Here is a 15,916-nt window from a genome sequence, read left to right on the forward strand (position 1 = left end):
AATTCCACATATGAGTGAGATCATATGGCATTTGTCTTTCTCTGATTTATTTCATTTAACATCATACTTTCTAGCTCTATTTATGTTGTTACAAATGGAAAGATTTCATTCTTTTTGTGGCTAAATATTCCATTGTATGTATATATATCACATCTTCTTTATCCATGCATCTGTCAGTGGACACTTGGGTTGCTTCCATAGTTTGGCTATTGTAAATAATGCTGCAGTAAACATAGGGGTACATGTATGCCTTTGAATCAGTGTTTTGGTATTTTGGGGGTAAATACCCAGTAGTGTGATTCCTGGATCATAGGGTAATTCTGTTTTTAGTTTTTTGAGAAGCCTCTACACTGTTTTTTATAGTGGCTGCACCAATTTGCTTTCTCACCAACAGGGCAAGAGGACTTCTTTTCCACCATGTCCTCACCAACACTTGTTGTTTCTTGTGTTTTGAGTTTAGCCATTCTGACAGGTGTGAGGTGATATCTCATTGTAGTTTCGACCTGCATTTCCCTGATGATGAGTGATACTGAGCATCTTTTCATCTCTTTGTTGGCCATCTGTATATCTTCTCTGAAGAAATGTCCGTTCATGTCTTCTGCCCATTTTTTAGTTGGATTATTTGTTTTTCGGGTGTTGAGTTGTATAAGTTCTTTATATACTTTGAATACTAACCCTTTATCACATATGTCATTTGCAGATATCTTCTCCCATTCATTAGATTGCCTTTTAGTTTTGTTAATTGTCTCTTTCACTGTAGTTTATTTTTGCTTTTATTTCCCTTGCCTCAGGAGGCATATCTAGAAAAATGTTGCTCTAGCTGATGTCATAAACATTACTGCCTGTGCTCTCTTCATGGATTTTTCTGGTTTCAGGTCTCACAATTTAGGTCTTTTTTTTTTTAATAAAAAAATTGAAATTTGTTAAAATTAGTTTTTTTCAATTTTCAATGTTTTTCACTAAAAGACAGGTTCAGTGAAGTTTATAGTAGCTTTCTTCTTTTTTTTCACATTTGGGTCTTTTATCCGTTTTGAGTTTATTTTTGTGTATAGTGAAGAAAATGGTCCAGTTTCATTCTTTTGCAAATGGCTCTCTGGTTTTCTCAGCACCATTTGTTGAGGAGACTCTTTTCCCATTGTATTTTCATTCCTCCTTTGTCGAAGATTAATTGACTATATAATTCTGGGTTTACTTCTGGGTTTTCTGTTCTATTTCATTGATCTATGTGTCTGTTTTTATGGCAGTACTATACTGTTTTAATTACTACCACTGTGTAATATAATTTGGAATCGGAAATTGTGATACCTCAAATTTTGTTTTTATGTTTCAAGGCTGCTTTGGCTATTCAAGGTCTTTGGTGGTTCCATATAAATTTTAGGATTATTTGTTCTAGTTCTGTGAAAAATGCTATTGGTCTATAGATTGCTTATGAATTATTTTAACAATATTTGTTCTTCCAATCCATGAGCATGGAATATCTTTCCATTTCTTTGTTTCATCTTGAATTTCTTTCATGAGTGTTTTATAGTTTTCAGAGTACAGGTTTTTCACCTTTTTGCTTGTTTATTCCTAGATATTCTGCTCTTTTGGGTACAATTGTAGATGGAATTGTTTTGTTAATTTCACTTTCTGCAGCTTCATTATTATTGTATAAAAATGCAACAGATTTTTGTACATTGATTTTGTATCCTGCAACTTGTGTACTGAATTCATTTATCAATTCTAGTATTTTTTTGGGGTGGAGTCTTTAGGGTTTTCTGTATATAGTATCATGTTGCCTGCAAATAGGGAAAGTTTTACTTCTTCCTTACCAATTTGGATGCCTTTTATTTCTTTATGTTGTCTCATTGTTGTGGCTAGGACTTGCAGTACTGTGTTGAATAAAAGTGGTGATAGTGAACATCCTTGTCTCGTTCCTGACCTTAGGGGGAAACCTCTCAGTTTTCCCCCATTGAGTATGATGTTGGCTGGGGGTTTTGCATATATGGCCTTTATTATGTTGAGATATGTCTCCTTTAGACCTACTTTGCAGAGGATTTTTTTTTTAATCATGAGTGGATAGTGTACTTTGTCAAATGCTTTTCCTGAGTCTACTGAAATGATCTTACTGTTTTTATGATTTGTCATATTGATGTGACATACCACATAGATTGTTTTGTGAATATTGAATCACCCTTGAATCCTGGGAATAAATCTCACTTGATCATGGTGTATGATTTTTTTTAATGTATTGTTGGATTCAGTTTACTAATACTTTGTTGAAGATTTTTGCAGAAACATAAAGTTAATGGAGAGATTGGTCTGTAGTTCTCTTTTGTGTGTGTGTGGTGTCTTTATCTGGTTTTGATGTCAGAGTGATACTGGCCTTATAGGATGATTTTGGAAGTTTTCCTTCTTTTTTTTTTTTTTTGGTATAGTTTGAGAAGAATTGGTATTAACTCTTCTTTAAACGTTTGGTGGAATTCAGCTGTGAAGCTGTCTGGTCCTGGACTTTTGTTTTTTGGGAGTTATTTTGATTATTGATTCTATTCTATTGATGGTGATAAATAAAAAATAGATTCTATCTCTTCCTGATTTAGTTTTGGTAGGTTATATGTTTCTCTGACTTAATCCATTTCTTTGAGGTTATTCGATTTGTTGGCATATAAGTTTTCATCATATTCTGTTATAGTTTGCATTTCTGTGATGTTATGTCTCCTCGTTCATTAGTAATTTTGTTTATTTGGATCCTCTCTTTTGTAGTGAATCTTGCTAGAGGTTTATCACTTTGGTTGATCTTTTCAAAGAACTAGCTCTTGGTTTCTTTGATGTGTTCAATTTTTTTTTTTTTTTTTAGTTTCTATATCATTTATTTCTGTTCTTCTCTTTATTATTTCCTTCCTGTTGCTGGGTTTGGGTTTTGTTCTTCTTGCTATGACAGTCTTGTGCATATGGCCTGACAAACATGTAGAAGAGTTTCCCTAAGGTGGGGTTTTAAAACTGGCTCATGACCCTTTAGGGGCTGTGATTGACCAGCACTAAAAACAAAATAGAATAGAAAATGTCAGTATGCTTGTAGTTATATGTGTGTGTGAAAATATAATAATAAATGTGTGTACGTATATATGTGTGTAAAAGTGTATGTGTATATTTTCTGGATTGTGATATAAAACATTTTTGGGGCACTGAGGTGGCTCAGTCAGTTCAGTGTCAGACTCTTGATTTCAGCTCAGGTCATGATTCCAGCATCATGGGATCCAGCCCTGTATAGGGCTCCACTCTGAGCATGGAGCCTGCTTAAGATTCTTGTGCATTCTCTCTCTCTCTCTCTCTCTCTCTCTCTCTCTCTCTCTCTCTCTCTCTCAAAATATATATATATTCTTTACTATGACCTATGCCAAAAATGTTTGAGAAGACTTCTCTAGGTGGTGCACCTAGGAATGAACTTGCAGGGCAAATGGTATGAGCATTTTCAACTTTATGAGATAATGTTAAATTGTTTCTCATGGTGGTTCTAGCAGTTTAAACTACCTGCATTATATAATTTTTTTTTTTACTTCATAATCTTACCAACACTTGGAATAATGAAAACTTTTAATTTTTGCCAAACCTGGAGATATAACTAGGTATTTTACTATGATTTTAATTTGAATTTTTCTGACTACTAATGAGGTTGAGAATCTTTTCATAGGTTTATTGGCCTTTTTTGGTTCCTTTTCTGTGATAGGACTATTTATGTCCATTGCTCATTTTTCCATTAGACTGTCAGTCTTTACCAATTTGAAGTTTTCCTTTGTGACCCTCTTCACTTCTAGAAATGCTTTAGTTTTAAAGTTTGTTTTGTCTGCTATTAATATAACTACATCGAGTTTTTTGTTGATTAGTATTTACATTGTATATATTATTCTACCATTTGACTTTCAGCCTTTCTGTATCCATATGCTTACGGTGACACTCATCTATATAGCATATATGCTATTTTAAATTATATGTATTTAAATATTTGCTATACATGTATGCTATATACATAATACTTGTGTTGTAATACATATACATGCTATACATATTCACTGTATATAATTTTTAAAGTTTAATCTGGCAATATTTTTCTTAAACTATGGTTTAAGCTATTTACAGTCATAATTACCATGATATGTACATTTGTTTCTATTATAGTGATCACTGTAATATTTGCCTTCATGTATTATTACCTATAGATTTTATTTGCTTTTATTTTTACTTTCTGCAGGTTGATTAAAGTATATTTTTCTCATTCGATTTTATTTTTTCTACTAGTGCAGATATTATATATGATTTTTTATTTCCAGTGATTATACTAAAAATCACAAAATTCATTTTATTTTACTAATCAATAGTTTTAGTTTTCTTCTAATTAATAAAAGGAACTTGATATTCTTAAACTTCACGTATCTTCTCCCTGGATTATACATACTTTTTGTTCTGTTTTAGACATATCTTTTTGTTTGCTTGCTTTTTTGTTTAGATATATATTTTTAAAATTCATTTTAGATATTATAATTGTTTATACATCCGTGTTTCTTAGATTTATCCATGTGCTGTTTCTTTCTATACCTCAGATCTATTTTACCTCTTCTGAAGTACAATCTTTAGAAATTCCTTGAGTGAAACTCTATTGATGGTAAATTATTTCAGTTTTTATTTTGCTGAGATTTTTTTAATTTCACCTCATTTCTGAACAGTGGTTTTTTTGTATATACAATTTTAAGGTTATTTTCTCTCGGAACTTTGAAGATATCATTGACTGGATTCTGGGTTTTATCATTACTGTTGAAAGCCAACTGTCATTCTAATTGTCATCGCTTTGTATGTAATTTGGGGGAATTTTCCCTCTCTACCTGTTTGTAAGATGTTCTTTTTTTCTGGAGTATTCTGCAGTTTTACCATAATGTGTCTAGGGATTTCTTTTTTAATTTTTGTGTTTGGAAAGGAATAAATATAGACCATCATCTCTGTAAGGCCAGGGTTCTTGTTTGTCCTATTTGCATCTTTACTCCTAGCCTTAGCAGAAGGCTAAGTAAAAATGCAATAAATATTTGATGTGTAATGAATAAATTTGTAAATCTAATTAGTTTTCTTATGAATAATAAGAAGGAAACTCCTATCTTATCTCAGCATAGCTAATAAACATATCTTATCTCAGATGTCTCCAGTAGTTAATAGAAGATAACAAGGAAAATGAATATTTTGGTCAGTCATATTCTTTTTTTTTTTTTTTTTTTAGGGTAAGATTACCTATTTTCCCTCTATAAATCTAAGGAGAACTTAACGTGACTTTACATTTAAATAAGCTTCCAAGTGAAAGTTTGGAGTCCCAGGAGGTTGATGTTAAAGAAAATTAGGACCTAGAAAACTCCGAATAAGTAATCATTAATGACAAATGAGTGTAATCCGCTTAGTTTCAGTCAAACTCAGTTTTTAGAGCATGACTTCGAGGAAACACCGAATATATTCCAAGCCTTGTATTTTTCAAGTAGTAGACTGATGTGACTGATAGGGATAAAGATTTCACAGTGGTTGTCATGTTTACTTTCTTTCCTCTTTCACCCTTCCTTTATTCATGTCACTCTAACGCCAGTGTGCACGTGTGGATGTGTACATGCGCACACGTGTACAATCATAGCCCATCATATGAAATGCTGTGTATTGTTCCTTGGCTTCTATAAGTTTGCATCTTTGCTTAAAGGCTTGTTATAGATGACAACTATGAGTTCTTTTTTTGACAGTTTAGCCAAATGCAAAGGGTATGACCTTTTAGTCTAAAATCCTGTTTCTGCCATAAGACCTTTATAACTTTGGCATGTTATTTAAACTTTGGGAGCTTTAGTTTTGTCATCTGAAATAGAGAATAATAGAGGCGCCTGGGTGGCTCAGTCGGTTGGGCGTCCGACTTCGGTTCAGGTCATGATCTCATGGCTAGTGAGTTCGAGCCCCACGTTGGACTCTGTGCCGACAGCTCAGAGCCTGGAGCCTGCTTCTGATTCTGTGTCTCTGTCTCTATCTCTCTGTCCCTTCTCCGCTCGCACTGTGTCTCTCTCTCTCTCTTAATAAACGTTAGAATTAGAGAATAATAATAGCTACTTCATGGCTTAGAGTGAGGATATATAAAGTATAGAGGTATATATAAAGTGCCTAGCACATTACTTGGTACATGGTATATGCTTACTCAGTATTAGTTTCCCTTTCTTCCAGCAAGACTCCTGTGTACCTCCAGGACCTGAGAAGGTGGCAAAAGCATAAGCCCGAGAGATTGCTCTGATGTTGCAGAGCTCTGAAATGACAAATGACTCAAGTGCCTATCTAAGTTGAGCAAATACAGGGATTATAGTTATTGTTTCTACAAGGAGAGCAAGAGGTAATGACTAACAATTCTGGGAAGTTCTTATTTGTATTAGGTGTTGTCAGCTCTAGGCATATATGGTAAAGATGATGTGGAGGACCATTTCCTGGAGCCTGTAGACTGGTTGTGTCCCGTTTTACCTGTCATATGTGAAACTGCTGTTCGCACGCCACCCGTCTCAACCCATATCCCAGGAACATTAAACACACACACACACACACACACACACACACAAACACACACACACAGACACACACAGAAGTGAGATTTTGGTATGCCGCTACTGGGTGGTTTTCAGTTGCTGACCTATCTAATATTTCCCTTGTTCTTTCTTTTTTGCGTAAACTCTGTCCTATTGAAGAGGTTGTCAAATTTTTAAAAAATACAATTCCAGAGAGTAAATACTGTAGACTTTAAAGGCCATGTGGTCTCTGCTAAAACTACTCAACTATGCACTTACAGTAGAAAAGCAGCCAGAGACAGTATAGAAACAAATGAGCATGGCTGTATTCCAATAACACTTTACTTATGGACACTGAATTTTGAATATAATTCATTTAATTTTGTGTGTCATGAAATATTTTTCTTTTGATTTTTTTTTGAACCATTAACAAGTGTAAAAAAAACATTCCTAGCTCGTAGTCCATACAAAACAGGTAGTGGGGTGAATTTTGCCCACACGCCATATTTGCCAACCTCTGCCCGTATTGGTCTTCTGAAGTTTCTGTAGTTATTTTCTCACAACCTGTGCAGGTCATTTCCTGAGTTGAATTTTTTTTAATGTTTATTTATTTATTTTGAGGGACAGAGAGAGCACGAGTGCAAGTGAGGCACAGAGAGAGGGAAAGAATCCCAAGCAGGCTCCACACTGTCAGCGCAGAGCCTGATGCAGGGCTCGAACCCGTGAGCCCTGGGATCATGACCTGAGTCAAAATCAAGAAAGAGTTGGATGCTTAACCAACTGAGCCACCCAGGTGCCCCGATTTCCTGAGCTGAATATGCAAACAAATATATTTCAATGTTTAGTTATTGTTTTACTTTTCTTTTGCCATCATAACAAATTTAGCAGCTTAAAACAGCGCAAATATATTATCTCCCAGTTCTGTGGCTCAGAAATCTGGCTTGGCTTGGTCTCTTTCTGTACTCAAGGTTTGCAAGGCGTTACTGGCTAAACTCCTATTGGAAGGCTTTGGAAAGATTTCACTTCCAAGGTCAATTTGGTAAGCAGAATCTGGTCCTTGCATGTAGACATTTATATCTCAGAGCCTTCTTAAAAATTTTTCTCACATGTGGAATTTGACTTCCCATTCTGTAGCATTGCAGATCTGACTTCTGCCTCCTCTTCCTGTTTTTAAGGGCTCTGCGATTACTTTGGGTCTGCCTAGATAACCTAGAACAATCTCCCTATTTTAAAGTCAGCTGCTTAGTAACTTCAGTTCCATTAGCAAAGTTCAGTCATAGCAGTACCTAGGTTAGTGTTTGATTGAAAAACTAAGGGACAGGAACCTTGAAGAGATATCTTTAGAAATAAGAATAGCACACTTAGCACCTATATTTCCAACATAAGTAATGATACGTAAGGCTGTGGAGTTCTTGAGATGTATCCAGAAATAATTTAACTCATTCAAGCATTTGGTTTTGGTAAATTAGATCTTCTTAGATTTGATATATTCCATTAATATATCATATGTAGTTTCTAACTAATCCAGTAGCCCTTGCTTCACAACAGGTGATCTAGCCACTTGGGAATAAATCTGAGATTTACATGCTATATATAGTCTTTCCTTTCAATGAATAATTTGCTCCAACGATAACGTTTTCACTTCTTTTCCCCAGTAGTGGAACTGTGTTTCGTATATAACTTAATTTTGTCTTTTCTATTTAGAAGCAGCATTTCAGTGTAGTTGCTGTGGGGAACATATTGACATATTTGGGGGGTCATTTTTATATAATTTAGGATCCAATTATTAATTTCTAAGTCCAATTAGTTACTGAATCACATCTATATGCTTTTTGGGGCTAGAAATCTCAAGATGACTCTCAGTTGCTTTTCTCCAGCCATCATGTCTGACTTGTCACCAGTCTTGCTGATTGTCATTCTCATTGGCCCAAGAATCTATACCTTTCTTTTCACCCTTTTCACCTTATATCTTTCTTATCATCACTGATATGCATCTTCGTCATTTCCTATTCTATCTATTGCAATAACTTCCTCATCGGCCTGCCTCTGGTCTCTCCTTTGTGCAGATAATGCTCCAGAGATGATATGAGGCAACCTGAACTTTAGAAAAACTAAGAGTTCATTCCAACTCCTTACCATGACATTCCAAGATTTTCATTATATGACCCACTCCTACCTTTCAACCTTTTTTCCAGTAAAGTCCTCTGTAGAAGTGTTCAGACACATCTATAATCCATATTCAGAGAATGGTAAATACCCTTTGTAACTGGAGTGAAGGGTTTGTGTTATCATTGTAGGTGGGGCTTTAAAAAAATGGGTTTGATTGTTCAAAGATTCTTCTTTTCCACCTTCAGCAGTTGATTGTAAAATTCAGGCAGACCCTTCGACCTCCTACATTTTTATTTTATTTCTTCATTTCTGTTAGTCTTGCCATTGCCCCAGCATGAGTCTTGTCATCTCTTTCCCGGACTATTGCCATGGTCAACCTGTCTTGTTCCATTTGCTCTTTACTCTAAGCCAATCATCAGAGTATATCAAGGTGTCATTCTAAAACACAGTCTAATTGTGGCCCTTTTGTAATTCAAAACCTTCACTCATTCCCCCTTGTTTCCAATGAAGATTATTTGCCCTCTAATGAGGTGGTTAAGAACTTGAGCCCTAGACCAGACTGCTTGGAATGGGATCCTGAGTCTTTTACTTATTAGCTATGTGATATGAGACATGTCATTTTGTTGCTCTAAGTGTCAATTTACTCATCTACAAAATGAGGATGATAATATTTACACAGAGTTATGTGAATAAAAATATATGAAGTATGAAGATCAATTAGAAAGTACCTGGTATATAGTATACGTTCAACTAATAGTTGCCATTATAATCACCAGAAAATACTCTAGAAATTGAGATAGATTCTATAAAGGACTGGCTATTTTTTACTCAGGGATTTTTGAGAGTTAATTATTTGGCCAGATAACTGAATTTCAATGCTCTCTCCTTTCCTCTTGAGTAGGCAGCTAAGGATTGTAACCGGTGAATGGTTTTTTGAAGAAAAGGCAAAGCGTTTCAAGCAAGTCAATCTTCTGGGCACTGATATAGTCCGACAGTCCATCTTAAGAAGAAGCCCAGGTAACTAAAGCAATTATTTGGTTTCAAAACTGCCTTAATTTTTACTTTTATGAGCTAAATAATTCCCCTGTATATGTTGCAAATAAACATAGTTGAATTTCCTGAATCCCTTAGGTCATTTCAAAACAGCATGAAATCTCAATCTGTAATTCATACAAGGGAAGAGGACATCAACAGAACATAAAATCCACAGTGATTTTCCATATAGCTGACATGCTGAGATATTCAAAGGAAGTATTTATTTTCATCACACATAGTTCTTTTCCTGAATGCACTTCCAATATTTTACTAAACATTTAAGACAGTAACATAAAACAGATGAATTAAATGATTCACATTATGAAAGCACTCCTTGATTTTTCAACGTGATATATTTCCATAAAATTGCTTTTAAATGTTCCTTTTATGAATCCAATGGTTCTCAACCAAGGGGTGATATCGTGTACCAGGCCCTCCTCCCTCAAGCCAGGGGAGCATTTAGAAATACAATGGGGGCATTACTGGTTGTGGCAGTGACAGAGGTGGGATTAATAGCATGTAGTGGGTGGTTAATAGCATTTAGCCAGAGATGCTAAATGGCCTGAAATGCTCAGGACCCTTTCACTCAATGAAGCATTAAACTGTCACCAAATGTAAATGACACTCCACCTTGAGAATGCTATTCTGTACACTCAAACTACAATTTAACTGGTTAAATATTGAGTGAAACTTGTGTGTAGGAGCATATTTCTTATGTGTGGCCTAGTAAAGGTGGAGCAGGCATCTTCTGGCTTGGTCCTAGGGTGTCTCATGTTTCATATACAGAGACAAATCCCCTCATTTTTAAGTCTGGCAGGTAAAGCTGGGAGGCTTGGAACTGATTCCAGCGTCACTTCTGGATGTGGCACCAGCAAGGAAGGGCTTCCCCAGATGGGTAAGATCAGGTCTCATCCACCGGAGGACAGAATGGAGTAGAGTTAGAATTAAGCCGCTAGCTCTGGCTGTTTTCCCCACTCATATCTCAGCACCTTTCAGAGTGTAGACTCTCTCTCAAGTCATGAGGTATACGCAGGAAATCTCATGTAGGTGCTCAAGAAATCAGGGTATTGTTTCTACAGTCCCGTCTCTAGGGATTTGGAGTTCTCATGAACCCAGGCTCCTCTGCCCTAAAAATATCCGTAGAGGGATGATGTATCATTCCTCCATTGTGGACATCCCTAGAAAGCTTATCTCAGCAAACCTCCCACAGATGAGTCCTCAACTTAGTCTTCATTTAACTCTGGAACACTCAGCAGATTAGAAATAACTGTGCGACTAGGAAACAGGATGGGAATGTCATTGCCAATTATTGTGGACTTCTTTGTCCTCTGCTAACGTAGGAAAGTGAATGAAGAATAGAAAATTGCTCTCGTTTCTGGCCATTTTGTATGTAAATTTATCTTCTGATTGTTTTTAATGAGGAACTGAAGAAATACAAAGTCAAGAGCAACCCCACCAGGATGCAGAAAAGGCAGACACTTCACCTTCTGCCAGGCAAAAGGCCAGTCATGATGGACCCAGGAAAAAGGGGTAAGACACACTTTTTCCAAGGGCGTATTTGAATTCATTCCAGAAACTTCTGAAATAAAGACCCCTTAGTTTTTCTTTTTTTCCTTTTCTTTTTTTTTTAAATATATGAAATTTATTGTCAAATTGGTTTCCATACAACACCCAGTGCTCATCCCAAAAGATGCCCTCCTCAATACCCACCACCCACCCTCCCCTGCCTCCCACCACCCATCAGCCCTCAGTTTGCTCTCAGTTTTTAAGAGTCTCTTATGCTTTGGCTCTCTCCCACTCTAACCTCTTTTTTTTTCCTTCCCCTCCCCCATGGGTTCCTGTTGAGTTTCTCAGGATCCACATAAGAGTGACTACATATGGTATCTGTCTTTCTCTGTATGGCTTATTTCACTTAGCATCACACTCTCCAGTTCCATCCACATTGCTACAAAGGGCCATATTTCATTCTTTCTCATTGCCACATAGTACTCCATTGTGTATATAAACCACAATTTCTTGATCCATTCATCAGTTGATGGACATTTAGGCTCTTTCCATAATTTGGCTATTGTTGAGAGTGCTGCTATAAACCTTGGGGTACAAGTGCCCCTATGCATCAATACTCCTGTATCCCTTGGGTAAATTCCTAGCAGTGCTACTGCTGAGACCCCTTAGTTTTTCAAGTTCGATGTCACTTCAGTGACCCAGAGAAGGTCAACATACCTGACCAAGTCAATATTATTCTATCATTCCCCCTAGAACATGAAGTTTTACATACTTTCAGTCTTAAATAAATAAAGGTCACCTTGGACCTGAACATATAAATAAAACTTTTTATTTCATTTGACATATCTGGTCTTGCACTAAATGGTTCTCATTACTTCTAGGTAGAAGGTTTCATGTCAGGGCCAGCCTTGTCTATAAAGAAGTGACAACTGCCTTTGTTGTAGAATGCCAACACTCTCCCCCAACCTGAGTGCTGATACATGAAATATCCAAATCAAAGATTTATTAATTGGGCTTAAAACGTAATGTCCCCTCTTTCAAATGGGGGCTTCCTTAAGGAAGAAGTCACATTTGGCTACCTCAGTAACTTAATTCAGAAAATCTATGTCTCAAGTACTAAGAATAAGAATGGGAGGCACATAGGGAAGCAAGAGTCAAGGAGGCACTAGGAAACTGGAGGCAACACGGCTTCTTCAGGGGAGAAAAGAGGCCCCCAAAATGCAGGCTAAAAGGACCAAAAGGCAAACTTCTGCTTCCCGGCTCTGCATTTGTTAGTCTTCATTTCTCAGGTAACTGTTGATCTGTTTTGTGGCTTAGTGAGGGTACTAATGTCCACCAGGTCACTTTATGTTCTTTCTAAGTAGCATTGCTTTGTTCTCTCAGCCGAAAGCAGTGTGCGAGACTGCCAGTATCTGAGCCTTGATCTGGCTCTAGAGAACGTCTGTTTTTGTTTTGGTTTGGTTTTTTAGAATCTTGAACTGTGAGTAGGAGTGAAAGCTAAATGTCATGTAACGTAAACACCCATGACTCACCATGTCTTCATCAATTAGCAGAGATGAATGTGAAAGATAGCCTAGAGTCACCATACATCCTACGTATTTGTCCTTTCTGTTGTACTGAATCCATTGGCCACCCATCAGAGCTCCCACAGTGCCATGTGCCTGAGTATCACTCTTACATTGCAGTCTGACACCACCTTCTCCCAAACACACACACACACACACACACACACACACACACACACACACACACTTAATTGTGAGTTCCCTTAGTGCTGGACCTGTGGCTTTTTTTTTTTTTTTTTTTTTTTTTTGCTTTTGTGCTTGATTGAACATGTAACTCAGAGCCCACAAGTGCTTGTAGGAGCTGTCGTTTGCAGACCCCAGCCCGGGCTTCACTCAGTACGTTACAGAATGATGTACTTGGAGCTGGGAGACAATAAGTAACTTACCAGCACAATGAATTGGGTGCGCTCTGAATTAAAAACAGCCATAGCACTGGCCTAAGCCCTGCTGGAACTCAAAACTGAGATCTGATGGTTCTGTTTTCAGGGAATTTAACAGTTAGTTGGGTAGAAAAGGTACATACCCGAAAAGTTAATATGTATAGAAGAATTTTAGGAAAATGTAAGATGACAATATGAGCTGCCTGAAAGCCTTTCTAAAATAAGACAAGGTGTTAATTAACTATAAGAGATATCATAAGGTGATAAGTAGTTAAGTAAATATTAAATAAGGGGCTTAGATAATAAAGAAGTGAATATTAAACAAGGGGCTTAGATAATGTTGGGAGGTCACAGAGGACAATGGGAAAGACATAAAATTGTAAGTGTGACCAGATGAGGACCTTGAAAGACAAGAGTTCAGGATAGCAAAAGGTGGGGAAGAGTGATTCCACATGGAAGAAACACCTTAAGTAGAAGTATGGATGTGGGGACATGAACAAGGTGGTTCTCAGAGCAGCATAGATTGACATTATATTGAGCACTATTCTCACCAAAAAAAAAATGTAATTTTCCAGTTAGATTGAGGCTTCCGACACTTTGACAAGACCCTCTTTATATATCTTTGAAACAGAGACATCTTGGCAGATTCTATTAAGATTGTCCCAATACCTTTGGAATACATTTTCTCCCTAGAAAACTGGAATATAAAGTAAATGAACCGATTTTTCCAAATGCTGTCACAAAAAGAATATAACTTTGGTTGTTTATTAAAGTATATTTGGAAACCCCCATGTTTTGGGCCTTCACTGGCCTAGATCATGACTCAAATCTCAGTTCCTGAAAAGCTATTTTTGTTCAAGTTCTAAATAATTTAGTCAAATGAGAATACAGTCAGATTTCATCCCACATGAGACACCCCAATGTTCAAACTTCATTCCCGCAGGGAGAAATGTCCTGAAAGAAATAAAGATGGTTTCCACCACAGGGGTTTAGTCCTTCATTACACAAGAATTGATTGGGTTCTAGTATGTGCCAGGCATCACTTTAGGCTCAGGGGACCTGACAGGAAACCAGCAGGGCAGGGTTGCTTTTCTCATGGAGCTGTAGTCTAATAAATGACCACCTCAGTTTGTCCCAGAGGATCCATCATTCTAGCACCCCTCTCTGAGCAAGATGAGTTCAAGCTCCATAGTCTTTTTTTTTTTTTAAGAGAGAGTGGTATGGTGTGAGTGGGGGAGGGGCAGAGAGAGAGAGAGACACAGAAACCAAAGCAGGCTCAAGGTTCTGAGCTATCAGCACAGAGCCTGGTGCAGGGACTTGAACCCACGAACCGCAAGATCATGACCTGCAAGCTCCCTAGTCTTAACATCCCTGCATACAGGCTCAACCCAGGCAATGTTTCCCTATTCCCAGGTAAGTTCCAAAGTTGATGGTCTTTTTCCTAGCAGGGACAGAGGCCTGGCTTACTGACAAGTGGTATGGCCTTGGGAGAATGTCATAACCTTCTCTACCACTACCCTTGATGGCATACTACCGAGGCACTGGGAATTTCCCAGAACCTCTCAGCCCCAAGGCTGCTTTATTGAAGAATTATTTACTGTTGAAAATATTAGAAATGGTATTCTTGAAATGATCTTTTAAAATGCTTTTTCTCTGATGTTACTTCTAAGTACATATATATTTATATAATTTCAGATTTCTTCTTAGCAAGTTCAGATCAGCAACCAGGGGAGAAATCATAACTCCAAAAACTGAAAGTGGGCGGAGCTACAGCTTGGACTTAGACGGCCAAAACTTTCGGAGTTTAAAGTCCATCCCTGGTTCAGACAGGTAAAGCACATACAGATTGCACAATGGTATAGCCTGAGAATAAGGTTGACTTATTTCCATCCAAACAGTGCTTCTAGGTACGTGTAAAGTATTTCTTCTTGGAGAACTTGTAACATAACATGAAAAGCCAGGAGGGTATTTTTCAGTTGAAATGGGAAGCACTTAGCCTTCTGGAATTACAGCTATCAGAATCATCGGTGTGGTGTGTAGGGATGGGACTTGATGTTTGGGGATATACAGGGAAAATACATTCTTTTCAGTGATTTCTTGATCTTTCTCTGTTGAAGCTTCTGAAAAGAAACATGTGAGCATTAGATGTAGTCCTTGCAGCTTTTTAAAAGTTATTAATAATTTCATCACTTGAACTGCTCCAGAGAATTTCCATAAATTCCACCTCATCCAACTTGTTATCAGTGGGGCCAAGTGAGAATCTCCTATGCCCAGGGTTATCACCTTGTCAAGAAAAGCAAAAAGAAAGGATAGCCAAGAGCATAGTCATTTCACATCAGGCTTGATTTTCTTTATCCTGTTGGGGTATAAGTCAAGGCTTATTTTCATGATTAGTGTACTATCAAAGGCAGTGATGAGAAAAAAAGATGTACCCTCATGTTTCACTGGTTTGTCCAAATGTTAATTCCCTTTCATTTTCCTGGAGTTGCAGTAATTCTACAAATCCAGCTAGTGAAGCCTCCTCAGGCTTTGTGAGCAGAATTGCATTCTCCCCTGTAATGTATTTTAGAATATGGAACAGCAAATTCCCCTAGAGAGGACCCTCTTATGACTTTGGTTTTTTCCCATGGTGGCTCTCTATACTGGTTTCTTTTTTCTCTACAGCATTGCTGCAAAGTAGTGCATTTTATGTAAAACAACACACAAAAATGAGGAAGTATAAAATCATTTATCATCCACTCTCAAAAGATCACGATATTCAGTAGTTTTCAAATTTTCAAGA

General features: G+C 37.1%; 1 protein-coding gene across 2 annotated transcripts in view; it reads left to right on the forward strand.

Moving 5' to 3' along the window:
* SYTL5 (synaptotagmin like 5) overlaps positions 1-15,916 on the forward strand; it is a 308,338-nt gene that overhangs the window by 238,902 nt on the left and 53,520 nt on the right. For both annotated transcript variants that reach the window (XM_045050606.1, XM_045050607.1), the window contains exons 5-7: positions 9,550-9,665; positions 11,105-11,213; positions 14,830-14,964. In XM_045050606.1, coding sequence (XP_044906541.1) covers positions 9,550-9,665; positions 11,105-11,213; positions 14,830-14,964 — 360 coding nt within the window. The remainder of the gene's footprint in view (positions 1-9,549; positions 9,666-11,104; positions 11,214-14,829; positions 14,965-15,916) is intronic.

Source organism: Felis catus, chromosome X (genome assembly GCF_018350175.1).
Source record: "Felis catus isolate Fca126 chromosome X, F.catus_Fca126_mat1.0, whole genome shotgun sequence".
NCBI classification, from domain to species: domain Eukaryota; kingdom Metazoa; phylum Chordata; class Mammalia; order Carnivora; family Felidae; genus Felis; species Felis catus.